The sequence below is a fragment of the Salminus brasiliensis genome, chromosome 12 (genome assembly GCF_030463535.1).
Source record: "Salminus brasiliensis chromosome 12, fSalBra1.hap2, whole genome shotgun sequence".
Classification (NCBI taxonomy): domain Eukaryota; kingdom Metazoa; phylum Chordata; class Actinopteri; order Characiformes; family Bryconidae; genus Salminus; species Salminus brasiliensis.
The window spans coordinates 31,144,483-31,158,817 of record NC_132889.1 but is presented as its reverse complement, the minus strand read 5'-3'; the positions used below and the strand labels follow the sequence as shown (position 1 = coordinate 31,158,817).

At 39.7% G+C, this 14,335-nt stretch overlaps 1 protein-coding gene across 2 annotated transcripts; it reads left to right on the top strand.

The window, feature by feature from the left end:
• Positions 1-297: 297 nt before the first annotated feature.
• pold1 (polymerase (DNA directed), delta 1, catalytic subunit) lies at positions 298-14,335 on the top strand. 2 transcript variants are annotated; one of them, XM_072693251.1, is made up of 27 exons: positions 298-369; positions 3,158-3,353; positions 3,981-4,094; positions 4,180-4,320; positions 4,518-4,643; positions 4,757-4,925; positions 5,301-5,412; positions 5,930-6,059; positions 6,180-6,346; positions 6,546-6,650; positions 6,809-6,949; positions 7,069-7,179; positions 7,625-7,816; positions 7,933-8,021; positions 8,138-8,254; positions 8,378-8,491; positions 8,963-9,110; positions 10,280-10,375; positions 10,602-10,739; positions 10,826-11,001; positions 11,116-11,268; positions 12,156-12,258; positions 12,673-12,805; positions 13,341-13,454; positions 13,585-13,637; positions 13,919-14,016; positions 14,111-14,335. In XM_072693251.1, exons 2-27 carry the CDS (start codon positions 3,167-3,169, stop codon positions 14,196-14,198), a joined length of 3,315 nt encoding a protein of 1,104 aa, XP_072549352.1. In that variant the 5' UTR covers positions 298-369; positions 3,158-3,166; the 3' UTR covers positions 14,199-14,335. The 2 variants fall into 2 exon arrangements, with proteins under 2 accessions (XP_072549352.1, XP_072549351.1); XM_072693250.1 differs by lacking the exon at positions 298-369 and adding an exon at positions 1,936-2,046.

The window sequence follows — 14,335 nt, the reverse complement described above, 5'->3', positions numbered from 1 at the left end:
CTATAATGATCTGCAAGTCTCTGACATCAACTGGGAGAACGTTTTACCCACTCCTCCATGCAGAATTCTTTCAGCTGTGTGACATTTCAGTGTTAGTTTTTAGACAGGTGGTCTCACATTTCCCTCAAGCACCCTCTGATACATTAAAGAATTCCTAGTGGATTCTATGTTGGAGAGCTCTCCATGCCCTACTGCAGACCAGGCCCAATCTATGACATTTCCACTCACTGTTGATATGAGTTCTTGTGCCTAAATGTTATGTCTTCTGTTACTGTGTCCAAAGGTGTTCTCTGGAAAACTATTTTGAGCGCAAAGGTTTCCTCCTTGTATCTCCTATGCAAATCAAACATCTGTGGTCTCTTTCTGAAGGTAAATGCTGTACTTTGACTTCAGCAACTACCTGTATATCCTGTGATGGCATTTTAGGAGTGTTGTGGTCTGCTGACCTGACCTGGCCATGTTGGCAGTTATTGCAAATTGTAAATTATTTAGCATTTTGTAAAATCCCTTCCCAGACATATACAAGCTTCTGTCTGAAGGCCTCAGGAAGCTTTTAGGATCTCACCATGGTAATGACACTCACTTTATTGAACTGAACTAAACAAGAGCAACTAAACAAAATGTCTGAGATGTAAATAAAGCTCATCTAAAACCCCTCTAATGGTGTTCTAATCATCTGCAGCTGATTCTAATTTTAGACATTTGAAGTAGAAACAAATGTGGGGGTGTTGTGACATTTTCCTCACAGAAAAACTGCATTTATATTAATGACATTTATTTATTATTATACATCTATATTTATTCATTTAATATACATGTTTACAATTTTTGTTTATTTTTGTTCAGTTTTATGTATTAATGTGACCTAATTTATCTGTATTGTCCAAATGAAGATCAAATGCTCATATGTTTAAATGTATTAACAAAGGTAACAAAGGTCATTAATTAAAACAAATGTCTTTAATTAGAGTCTCCCCTGGCAAAATGCCATAAATGATCACTTGTGAAATAGTTGAAAACCACATGTGTGTTACTCAAGTTTTACCTGTAAGGGTCATTTTACTCAAGTAGCCTATGTTTTGAGGGAAGTGAGGGTGGAATATTGCATGAATACAATATAACATTACAAAGATGCCACAATTGATTGACAGACTGATTTATGAAGGACATCAAAAACATAAAAAAAAAGAATCAGAAATGATGAAAATCAATTATACTTATTCTGCATTTCCCACACTGGTCTGCACTGCATTATTACTACTACCACTACTACTAAAATTACTAAAATTAAAAATTCCTAAAAATGACTACTACTACTAATAATAACAACAACAACAACAACAACAACAACAACAATAATAATAATAATAATCACAAATAGTAATACTTTCTTTTCTATTCATATATTTTATTATTATTAATATAATAATAATAATAATAATAATAATAATAATAAATATTGTCATGTTGTCCAGCCTTAGAGGAAAGAAATCTTAGAGAACAATACAATGAGGTGTAATATGGCAGTGTTGCAGTTTTAAAAAATGACATTAAAAGTCATGCTTTATATGAGGAACAAAATTTAGTTCCTTTTTTCCCTCTTCTTCGGTTACAGTTCCTGTGTAAATTCATTTTAGTATTTATATGATGCCACGACATGTATCGGAATAGTTAGTGAGGTTTAATGAGCTTCAGAAAACAGCCCTAGTAGTGCCAGCTTCAATAATACTGTCCACGTCTATTCGTGCTCCCTTTTTAAAATAAATATTATATTGCGTACTAATGCTACTTTTACTTGAGCGTGATTTATTTAAATATAGCGTTTGTCTTTATGTGAACTTACTTTTATTAAAGAACTTTTATTTTGCACCGCTGTCAGATTTGAGCCAATCACCGTTAGCGCCCCCTTTCTCGCAAATTTGCCGGGAAAACGGAACTCGCGCGCTGGTTCTGACCGGAGGAACGTTCAGTGCGTGAATGCGACCGGAGTGGCGGGAGATTCGGGCTGGATAAAGGAGCAGCTACACATTATTATATATCTGAAACGTACGAGCTTCAGCACAGACACGTCTAACCGATCTCTGCGCTCTGCGGTTTGATTGTGTGCAGATCAGCTAGTTAGCATGCTACCTGCGGAGAGACCAGCTTTGGCAGAGTGTTAGCTAGCATTGGGTTGGGCTAAAGCTAGCTAGCTAACTGATGGACTGACCTGTTTGTCGAGTTTGTTGTTGTGCTTTAGGTCGCAGCTACCGATGAATTGGACTTTACAGGGGTGTATTTTCCAGTTTGGATATTAGCTGTATATTCTGAAACTGCTCCTGTAGCTCTGTGTAGGACCTTTGTGCGGACCTGCTGCAGTAAACTTAGTAGCTAGCTCAGTTATGATTGACATTCATATTTAACATATGAGTAATGTGGTGTTTACAGCGACTTTCAGACTTCAGTTATTCTACTTTTTGAGGTCTTTCTGAGGGTTTTACAGATTGTTTTAATATACTAACATGCAGAAAAATAGACTAAGCTAGCTAATATTCCTGCTTTCACTTTGTATTAATGACAGTTTCCTCTACTGTCTGAGGAGCTACGAAAAAACAAGTGATCTTGGGTCTGCTTGGGTCTCTTAAATCTGTTGTACAGTAATATAATGTCTGGAAACCTCTTCACACTGCTGACATGAATATAAAAGTGTGAAAACGCCTAAAAATAGACTTAGTTTTCTTTCCTCAAGTCCTGAATCACCAAGTTCTCAAGTCCCATCACTTTTGTAGCTGGGCTGTAGACGTTAAATGGGCTGATCCTTGCATGCTTGAGAACAGTCACTGTTGTCTGTACAGTGTATGTATAAAGTGATCAATACAAATATACTGTAATAACACAACACAACACCCCCAGTAGTGCAGTCATCAGAAATACAGTCCAGCTAAGTACAATGCCTTTGGTCTAGTCTGAAACTGTTTGTGTTCTTTAACACAAAATGCAGGTGGTCCGTGATGTTGCCCACCTATATCTATTCTAAGTAAATATTGTACAGAGTGGTGCTCCACTCTGATATCAGAGATCTGATACAGGGATGTTTTTGTTTGCATTTGTGTGAAAGAGCTGCGTGGTAAATGAGCAGTGTTGACCTGGTTGATCTGTTTGTGTATTTCTACTGTAGGTGCTGAGGATGGATGGGAAGAAGCGGAATGGTGGGCCTATGCTGGGTGGAGCCTCCCAGACTAAGAAAGGCAAAATGAGTGCAGATTGGGACGATGGTCCTTCCCATTTTGAGGAGGAGCTTGCTTTACTTGATGAAATGGAGATGGAGGCGGAGTCGGGGGAGGGGCAGGCAGGTCATGATGTCATACCAGTGGGTAAGTGGTGCTGTCGGTGTTGTCTTTTCCCAAACTAGTCCTTCTTTACAGTCACTCCATTATGGAGTCACTGTGCTGTGTTTAGTGTTTCAGCGTTAAGTGGTATGGGGCACAAGGGCAGCGGGGGCTCAACGTTTAGAGCTCATGGGTTGAGGGTTCGATACCTGGGCTCAGCAAGCTGCCATGGATGGGCCCTTGAGCAAGGTCTTTCACCCTCTCTATTCCCCGGGCGCCACAGCAAGAGTTGCCCACTGCTCTGGGCACGTGTGCTTAGTCACTGTGTGAATGTGTGTGTTCACTGTATGAATAGGTTAAAGGCTGAAGCCAAATTCCATGTGTGTCTGACACAAATGGTGAATGTTTTTTCTTGAATGTTTTGTGTTGTATCTACACTGTACATAGCAGGATTTCTTAGTTATACAGATAACTTAAGCCCAAAGGTCAGGACTGTCCAGTAAGGATGTCTGTCAGCTCCTCTCCTGTTGTACAGGCAAGATTTGGCACCTAAGATATCTAACTGAGAAATCCTGCATTAATATAAAATACCTCTTTGGTCTGTCTGAGAGAGTGTGATTTATGTTGGCAAATAAATGCCGACCTTTTTTGACCCTGTATACTTTTGTTCAGGTGATTTATTCTCTGCTGATCTGAACCCTCGCTGGCGGCGTCCTGTAGCTGCTGCTCTCCAGCCTGACAAAGACACACTCATCTTCCAGCAAATAGACTTGGACTATTACCTGGGTACAGTAGTGAGAAAACAACGACCAGTCTACTGTTTTCCCAGTTCTGTTCTATTCTTTCTGACATTGTGTGTGCATGTGTGTAGGCTCTGCAGTAGCTGGGATGCCAGGACAGGTCCAGGGGAAAGTTCCTGTGGTCAGAATGTTTGGAGTGACCGATACTGGGAACAGTGTTTGCTGTCATGTGCACGGCTTTGCACCCTACTTCTACGTCCCTGCTCCAGCTGGTGAGCCACAACCACACACACTTTCAGTAATAACCTTCCATCATTACAGTTTAGGCTTGTGCATGTTCTGTCAGAATCTGAGAGATTTTCTGCTTACTTTTGTGGAATATGGGAGCTAAATATTAAGTGTGATCTGTGCACACAGATTTCTGTTTTGATTATTAGATGTAAATACATGTTGTTTTTCTTTCTTTCAGGCTTCACTACTTCTCACCTGGTTGAGTTTCAAAAAGAACTGAACTCTGCAGTGTTGAAGGATATGCGCTCCAATAAAGACAACATATCAGTCACTGTGTTGGCAGTGGACATGACCCGCAAAGAGAGTGAGTCTTATATCTGAGATATATAGATATGTGTGTGATGCATGTTTGTGTATATATATTTACTAATGTATATGTTTGGCTTATTGAAAAAGTATTTTTTGCTTTTATTTGAGGTATGTATGGTTACCATGGAAGCCGCCCTTTAGACTTTCTGCGGATTACCATGGCAATGCCTCGTCTGGTTGCCCCGGCAAAACGCATCCTGGAGCAGGGCTTTAAGTTTGCAAATTTCTCTGTGCAGAGCTACTCTGCCTATGAGGCCAACATCGACTTTGAGATCAGGTACAGGTTGTGTGTGGGGCTCACCTGAGCAAAGTTTTGGGATCGTATAATTGTGTATACTGTTACTGTTTACTTATATTTGGAGCATAAGGAGTAATCCTTTAGATATAAATCAGTGCATTGATCTTGATTAGACTTCTACTAAACCTAACACTATAGAAATGAATGCCTTACATTATTTTTCACAGCAGAGGCCTTGATTTCATGTCATGTGTCCAGTATATACCGGCCCTTTCTGTAATGTGTAGTATGATCCATGTCATTTATGCTGTGTGAAAACAGTGCTGGATTTTTATCCAATAATTAATCAGACTTATTGTTCTTTATAAGTGAAGTATTTGATTAATGTTACATGCATGTGTTTGTGGGAATTAGGTTTATGGTGGACAGTGATGTGGTGGGCTGCTGTTGGATTGAGTTGCCTAAAGGGAAATACAAATTAAGGGAGGAGAGAACTGGAGACACAGACTCCCGCTACCCAGGAAAGGTAATAGTTGTCGTTATATACGGTTGTATGTGAAGGTGTGAAAAAAGATACATTCCATACATTTCCATTGAGAAGTAGTAAACACAGACTCTAGCTGATCAAACACTCCATTATCATTGACCCTTCAGGTATACAATCTTGCCGTGTGACCCATACAGTCAGTCAGAGTTTAGGGGTACACAGGGTTCTCATGTATCCTGGAAATATGTGGATAAAATACACACATTTAGTTCAGAATCCTTAATTTGAAGACAAATGGGCTACAAACTTTGACCACTTCATCCAGTACTTTATTTCTTTCCCTTTCTGTAATCTCAAATAAAAGGTCATCATTTCCATTAGGAAGAGTAAAAGGGTCTGTGTCTAACTACCTACATTGTATTAAATATGTTAAACCTCAGCCTTATGTACCTCACCTTATACTGGTACATACACCTACATACACCACCCTTGGCCTTTGTGTCTGTCTCTGTTGTGCAGACATCAGAGACATTAATGCAGTTTCTTTCTCTGTTAGGTTTCTCTGTGTCAGTATGAGGTTGATGTGGGATGGACCGATTTGATCAGCCACCCAGCGGAGGGAGATTGGCAGAGAATTGCTCCTCTTAGGGTTCTCAGCTTTGACATCGAGTGTGCTGGCAGAAAAGGTGAGTGTGTGTCACTGTGCATTCAGTCAGACCCACCTTTCATCCTGTAAAGTTTTAGGATATTTTCCTAGACTGCTATGGGGCATAGTGTAAAGACTCAGGTTTGTTTGTGTGTCGTAGGTGTGTTTCCAGAGGCTGAGGTTGACCCAGTGATTCAGATTGCCTCCATGGTGCAGCGCCAGGGAGAGAAGGAGCCCTTTATCCGCACTGTTTTCACCTTGCAGAGCTGTGCTAGCATAGTGGGCTCTCAGATCCTCTGCTTTACTCAAGAGAAACTGCTACTCCAGGTATGCAGAGAACGTTTAGACCATAAGCACCTCTCCAGCTCACATGCACACAGCCACTTTAATTTTTCTTTATTTAAGAACTCAGCACATGTTAACTCGTTGTGCATGTGAATATAATTCTTTTTGTTGTGTTGATCCCATGAACCATCACTTGATGATTTGATATGCGATGAACTGATGATTATATGCATGTTTTCAGAGTTGGGCAGAGTTTGTGAGGACCGTGGATCCTGATATCATCACAGGCTACAATATTCAAAACTTTGACCTGCCGTATTTACTCAACAGAGCTGCTGCTCTGAAGGTACGTATGCTGTGTGCATGTTTTGTTACACATGCTGTAATACAGTCGTCCCTAACCCTGGAGCTGTAGGATGCCCTGCTTTGTTTCCAGGAAATTACAGGACCAGGCTTGGGAACTACTGCTGTAATATATATAAAAATAATTGTTTGTCTGTGTAGGTGAATCTGTTTCCCTATCTGGGTCGGGTGAGAGGCATTAAGTCTGTTCTGAAGGACTCCAGCTTCCAGAGCAAACAGATGGGCCGCAGAGAAAACAAAACTGTCAACATGGAGGGAAGAGTGCAGTTTGATCTTTTGCAGGTAAGAAAAAAAGAAACCATCTGAACTTGTTCTTTTGCACAAAAATGTTTGCTGTAATATAACATATAAAAGGATGCAAACAACCTATAAACCGCAATGTAATATGCTTTCTTCTGCAGGTACTCTTGAGGGATTATAAACTGCGCTCATACACACTCAATGCAGTCAGTTTCCACTTCCTGCAGGAGCAGAAAGAGGATGTTCAACACTCCATTATCACTGACCTTCAGGTACACAATCTTTCTGTGACCCTTACAGTCAGTCAGAGTTTAAGGAAACACAGGGTTCTCATATTTCTTCAGCCATGGAAACCTCTGAAAATAAAAAATTGCTGGAAATATTAGTGAGATCCTGGAAAAGTTGAGCTGTTAAGTCCTTATATTTTATTTACTGATGCCCTGTTTGTTCAAGGTTTTAATGTTGCACTGTCATGTGGATAGATGTTACACCAACACCAGTTTTTAATGTTGTACATGGAGATAAGATAAGTTTTACTCATTAAACGAAACATCGCTGCCTCGCATAAACCTTGTATCTCCAACATGGCAGCATTACAGGAGAAGGAAAAACGTCTGAACTTTCAGTTCATAAGCTACTATCCATTACTTGGTAGCTACACAAAGTATGAGGTGAAAAGTCATCAATTAATATGATCATCCTCTGTATTTTCTACAGAATGGCAATGAACAGACGAGGCGCCGTTTGGCAGTGTACTGTCTGAAGGATGCCTACCTGCCCTTGCGTTTGCTGCAGAAGCTAATGTGTGTAATTAACTACATGGAAATGGCCAGAGTGACCGGCGTGCCTTTGACCTACCTGCTGTCCCGTGGCCAGCAGATTAAAGTAGTGTCCCAGCTCCTGCGACAGGTATGTGAAGTCTCCCAGACAAAGTTCAGTTCTCCCCCATATATCCAAGTCAAGTACATAAGGGAGCTGTTCGCATTTGTTTTAAGCGATGTTTGGGTGTACTTGTGTTTGTCTAGGCTATGAAGCAGGACCTGGTAATGCCAGTAGTAAAGACTGAGGGAGGTGAAGATTACACAGGTGCCACTGTTATTGAGCCAGAGAAAGGGTGGGTATCTAGTGTGTTGCCCATTTTATTATTTTATTCATTTTACTTGAATCTATTCTTTGGTTATCTGTTAATTAACCCATTGTAATTATAAATTATAAATTTGTGTGAACCAGATATTACAGCGTTCCCATAGCCACACTGGATTTCTCCTCCCTGTATCCATCAATTATGATGGCTCATAATCTGTGTTACACTACCCTGCTGCAGAAAGGCCAGGCAGACAAACTGGGGTAAGTACTGGTGTGTTCAGTTTGGTTTTGATTGTAGAATCTTGTGCATAAGAAAGCCAGGCTTTGAGGAACACTCATCATGTTTGTGTTTGGTTACTGATGAGCGCTTCCATGTGTGTGCAGTCTTACCGCAGAAAACTTCATAAAGACTCCTACAGGAGATCTGTTTGTTAAAAGCTCAGTGAGGAAGGGCCTTCTGCCTGAGATCCTGGAAAACCTGCTGAGTGCCAGGAAGAGGTAAGAGAATGCTCGTTTCACATCACCACAAAGCAAAACAAAAGTGAAATAGGGCAGGACTGACGTTCGTGAACATTCAGATCATGCAGAAGCACTGCAAAAATTAGCAATTGATGTCTGCTGGTCTTTCACATTCAAATCGTCAGTTCATCAGATTGTCTCATGCCCTTACATTGGTGTAGATGGTACCCAGAGTGTTTTGGAAATTGCTTTGTTTACTTTCTTTTGGTCCTGTAGCTCATGAGTCATAAGTCCATTAAATCATGTGTGGTTGGAAATGTTTAATTTATAAATCACATTTATTCCCAGTCATAGGAACCTGAACTTTAAAAGAAGGGCTTGTATGATTGTATAAAAATAAGCTGGGTCAGGTGTATTACACAGCAGGATAAAGACAAAAATGCAGTCCTTGAATCCCAAGGACAAGGAATTATTGATGCGAACGCTCACCTGTGTTGCATGTGCTTTTAGGGCGAAGGCTGAGCTGAAGAAGGAGACGGACCCTTTTAAGAAGCAGGTTCTGGACGGCAGGCAGCTAGCTCTGAAGATCAGTGCAAACTCAGTGTATGGTTTCACTGGGGCACAGGTGGGCAAACTGCCCTGCCTGGAGATCTCACAGGTTAGCTTCAGTCCTCACACCTGAGTGAAACCTTTTTTACTGAATACGTCTATGTTTTTAAATAAATTGTTGTAATTTCACAGGAAGTAAATAAAAAAAATAATGAGATTGCTCATAATCTGTTACATTAACCTGCTGCAGAAATACCAGGTGGACAAACTGCTATTAATGTATTTATTGTGGCTGATGTTCGTCTAAGATGAAATCATACCTGATTCTTTGATTGACTCAGTTTATCTTTGTTTTGGGTGTATGTTATTTAACATACTACCTGGTAACCTACAGGATCTTATATATTTCAGTTAAAGGTTCAGTTCAGTTAGAGGTGTAAGAAAATATTGATATCAAAGTATCACAATATAATGTTTTATCAGTTTTTAATTCCTAAATTACATATGAAAGTTGGTGGCAGACAGTGGTTCATTTTATGTTGTTTAAATCCCGCTAGACAACAGTGTTGTACAGTGTAGTAGTAGTGTTGACTTCAGATCTCACTGTTCTTATTGGATAAAAAATTCAACCTTTCTTTTACTCAGATTTTATGCAGATGATGGTGTGTACACAATACACAACCCTAGTGAATAGGTCATCTTGGATTTTACTTAATTTGAGGCTCCATATCATTAGCAAGGGAATACTACAAAATGTACAAGATAATATCCAGTTCTATATTTATTACAAACTACACAGTGCTTTTCATAATACCCAGACATCTAAACAATATAGTCATGTGGAAAAAATCATTTAAACATGTGGACATTTAATCTTCACTTAAACAGTATCGACATAGAGGAAATATAACTAAACACAATCTGATAATGGCTTTAAATCGTTTGACAAAAGGAAATGAACAATTTTTTAACAGTAACAATTTTCTTGCAAGGATAAAGATTGGACAAACCCACACATTTATTACTAATTAAAATGTCTAAAATTTAAATCAGCTGCAGATGATTAGAACATGGTTAGATTGGATTCTGGAAGCGCCTGTCTTATTTGCTCTTGATTGATTTTTAATGGGAGCCAGGAGGAAACTCTTGCTGTTAAAGTAATTGTCTCGCAATGCTGTTTTTTAACGACTAAGGTGACTAATATAAATGAGTAGTTTTGCAACCCTCTAGGACACAGGATATATAACTGACTAATTGTGTGTGGGTGTGTGTCTGTAGAGTGTGACTGGCTTTGGCAGGCAGATGATTGAACAGACCAAACAGCTTGTGGAATCCAAGTACACCATCGCTAACGGCTATCAGGCTGATGCCAAAGTAAGTAAGACACACCCACGCAGCAGTCACTGATGTAGGTGACGTACATAAACGTGATTGTGGACAAGAGAAGTTCTGTAAAAGCAGACTTTGCTGTTCTCCATAGACATGAATTGTAGGTGCGTTCCAGACTTTCATACCGTGTGTGTGTGTGTGTGTGTGTGTGTGTGTGTGTGTGTGTGTGTGTGTGTGTGTGTGTGTGTGTGTGTGTGTGTGTGTGTGTTAGGTCATCTATGGAGACACTGACTCTGTTATGGTGAAACTGGGTATGGACACCGTGCAGGAGGCCATGACCGTGGGAAAGGAGGCAGCTGAATGGGTGTCTTCCCACTTTGTTCCACCAATCAAACTGGAGTTTGAGAAGGTAATGCTGCTGGCAAAAAAAGATACACACACATACACAAGCACACACTTCCTGAGTTTATATTACATTTGTTTCCTGTCTTTCAGGTGTACCACCCATATCTACTGATCAATAAGAAGAGGTATGCTGGACTGTATTTCTCGTCCAGTGCAGAGCATCATGATAAAATGGACTGTAAGGGAATAGAGACCGTTAGACGAGACAATTGCCCCCTAGTGGCCAACCTCATCAACACATGCCTTCAAAAGATCCTGATAGACAGGTACACACCCTTATAAACCACAGAGCTAGGCATTCAGGAGTTTTCCAATGAGGCGCACAAACTGTTATACCTATATATATATATATATGTATGTGTGTGTGTGTGTGTTTGTAGAGACCCTGATGGAGCTGTGGGTCATGCGAAAGAGGTGATCTCAGACCTCCTATGTAACCGGATTGACATCAGTCAGCTTGTGATTACTAAGGAACTGACACGCACAGCGCAGGAGTATGCAGGCAAACAGGCCCACGTTGAACTGGCTGAAAGGTGTGTGTTTTGAATGTACATTCAGTGCTGTTAGTGAGTAGGTGAATTACAGTGTCAAGAAAACCCAATGCACTACAAATTAAAAATGAGCTGCAAAAACACTCAATCAAAAAGCCATTTAAAAAACACCACTTGCCTTTACTTCCTAACTTTTTTCCATGTTTGCAGTGAGCAAAATGAAATCTGTGTCGCACAGTGCTTTAAAATATATGAATTAAATAGGTCATCTTTGCTTTCGGGTTGTGTTTTTTTGTCTCTGCATGTCCATTTACCAAATCATCTCACACACATGCATGATGATGGCAATCATAGTTAGAGACTATTAAAACGTGTTTGTGTTTTTTTTATTTATTTTTTTTATTTTCCAGTTGCAGCTATGCAGCATTGCATAACCTCAGGCTATGTCCCAAATCCAACCTCTGTACTGTACATACTACGCTAATTAATGCACTTCTAATGGTGGTGCACAGCATTTACACACTTTTAGTGCGGTAGTATATGATGTAGGGTGCAGCCTTAGGGTTCCAGTCTCTTTTAGTCATTCTGGAAACAACACTTGTTGAGTTGTGATTTTGCAGTGTGCTTTCTCTGCCACTGTAGTGAATCCACACAGAGTTCCCATATAGTTATTTTTAGAGAAAGTGAACTCAGCTTTAGCACTGATGAGATTCAGACCACAACTCATTTAGAACTTAGACCCCTGCTGAAGAACAGTTTTTAACCTTACCTTGTCATCATTGCTCATTAGATCATGGTTTGATGTTTTGTTGTATATTTAATAGAGGTCTGGTGTGTGTGTGTGTGTGTGTGTGTGTGTGTGTGTGTGTGTGTGTGTGTGTGTGTGTGTGTGTGTGTGTGTGTGTGTGTGTGTGTGTGTGTGTGTGTAGGATGCGCAAGCGAGATGCAGGCAGCGCTCCTAATCTTGGAGATCGAGTTCCATACGTCATCATCAAGGCAGCCAAAGGGGTAGCAGCATACATGAAGTCAGAGGTTGGTTGTGTATTTCTGTGCAAGTCTGTATTTGGGATGCGTTTCCATGCCTGACCTTATTGTTGACAATAAGCTCCTATTTCAGTTCTACATTTCTAAAGCGATAGCTTTAAAGGAGTAGGAGACAAATGGTTTGAGTAATTTCCATTGATTCATCATTGTTGATACAGTTTAAGTGAACTAACCTTTCAAATGAGGAATAAGAAAGTATTATTATCTCCTTTATTTTAATGCACAAGACTGTGCTGCACTATGCTGTTTTATTCTAAAAGACAGGTCAGTATGGTCAGTAAGAATCAGTCAACATCTGACTTTTTCTTTATTATTATTATGGTGGATGTTTTCCTTTTGTACTTTCTAATGTGAAATAAAACAAAACAAAACAAAAAAATGCCTTTTTTTGTCTGTGTTTAGGACCCCATTTATGTGCTGGAAAACAACATCCCCATCGACACCCAGTACTACCTGGAGCAGCAGCTGTCTAAACCTTTGATGCGTATCTTTGAGCCCATATTGGGAGAGACTAAGGCTGAGAGTGTGTTGCTCAGTAAGTAAACATCTGTGCATGAGTGTGTATGTACACATACAGACTTTCAAAGTATCTAAAACCTTGTAGCTTAATTTTATTTTACTTATGTATACTTATTTTATAAGTTTTGAATATAATGTGATACTGGTAGATGCTCTTCATATTGTGTTCTTTTTAAGTTGACTTTTATTGAAAGTTTCCTGTTTACTGTCAAATTGCAGTTTTGTTGATACAAAGTTGTTGTGTGATCATAAGTATTCAACAAGACATTGTAAGACGAATAAGCTGTATTTCCATTTATGTGTGCTGTTTTAGATGCATGTCTGTGCTTTATTATTATTATTATCATTATTATTTTAATACTTTAATTGAACAAACAATTTACTATGTTTAGTATGTGCTGATTCTAGCATTCATACATGATGAAATGGCTACAGGCCTGTTGAATCTGTAACACCAGCTTTTGAGGAACATTTATTCATTTCAGTTAGTGATGAATGCCGAAATATCTGTCATTGTGTAACTGCTTTGTTTGACGTCTGTTTTTTTTCAGAGGGAGATCACACACGCTGTAAGACTGTTCTGACCTCCAGGGTGGGTGGCCTCATGGCATTTGCCCAGAAACGCAGCACATGCATTGGCTGCAGAGCTGTTCTCAAAACGGATGGTATGTTTGAGAGAGGGGGTTTCTGAGGGATGTGGGCTGCATAAAGCATGTTGTGTGGGGGAAAAAATTACTCTTAATACATTACTGCTTTAATACTTTTCTGCTCTAATCAATTTTTCTCTCCCTGTAGCTGCTGTTTGTGACTTCTGCAAGAAGAAAGAGTCTGAGCTCTATCAGAAAGAGGTATGTGGGTGTTGATTCTCATCCTCATGAATTATGCATGTTTGAGATAATAATAGGTATTTCCGGTCCAGGAAGGCTGTGTCACTGTATAGGACAGCTGACTTGCACCATCAAGGGCTTGATTATTAGCTGATTGACACAAATCAGTTTATATATTTATATATGTATATAAAAAGAGAACACTATACTGTAAACTACATGCCATCAGAAACATGTCAAACAGCCAGTTTGTTTATTGGAAAATCATGGAATTTGACTCTAAATATGGGTGTATTCTTCAGATTGCTCATCTATCAACTTTGGAGGAGAAGTTCTCTCGTCTGTGGACTCAGTGTCAGCGCTGCCAAGGGTCGCTGCATGAAGATGTGCTATGTACCAGGTGGGTGAACATGTGTTTTAATGCTTAGTGATCACAATATGCATTGTTATACATGCATATTTTACTGAATTTCTCTGTTTATCTCTCCATATAGCCGAGACTGCCCTATCTTTTACATGAGGAAGAAGGTGCAGAAAGACCTTGGCGATCAGGAGAAGCTTGTGTCCCGTTTCGGCTGGTGAGAATAGTCCAGGCATTTGGCCCATTTCACCTTCCATCTACTCCGTTCAGCTTTCCTCCTCTGAGAGAGGAGTTACTGTTTCTTCATATTTGTAAAAAAAAAGAAAAAAACTTTAGGTGCCTTTCTACACAATTTAAA

Excerpts from the sequence above, each read along its gene's own strand:
- pold1 (XM_072693251.1), top strand. The coding sequence starts at position 3,167 with ATGGATGGGAAGAAGCGGAATGGTGGGCCTATGCTGGGTGGAGCCTCC. Across the intron at positions 5,413-5,929 it reads ACTCCCGCTACCCAGGAAAG|GTTTCTCTGTGTCAGTATGA; the intron begins GTAATAGTTGTC and ends TTTCTCTGTTAG. Across the intron at positions 8,255-8,377 it reads GGCCAGGCAGACAAACTGGG|TCTTACCGCAGAAAACTTCA; the intron begins GTAAGTACTGGT and ends ATGTGTGTGCAG.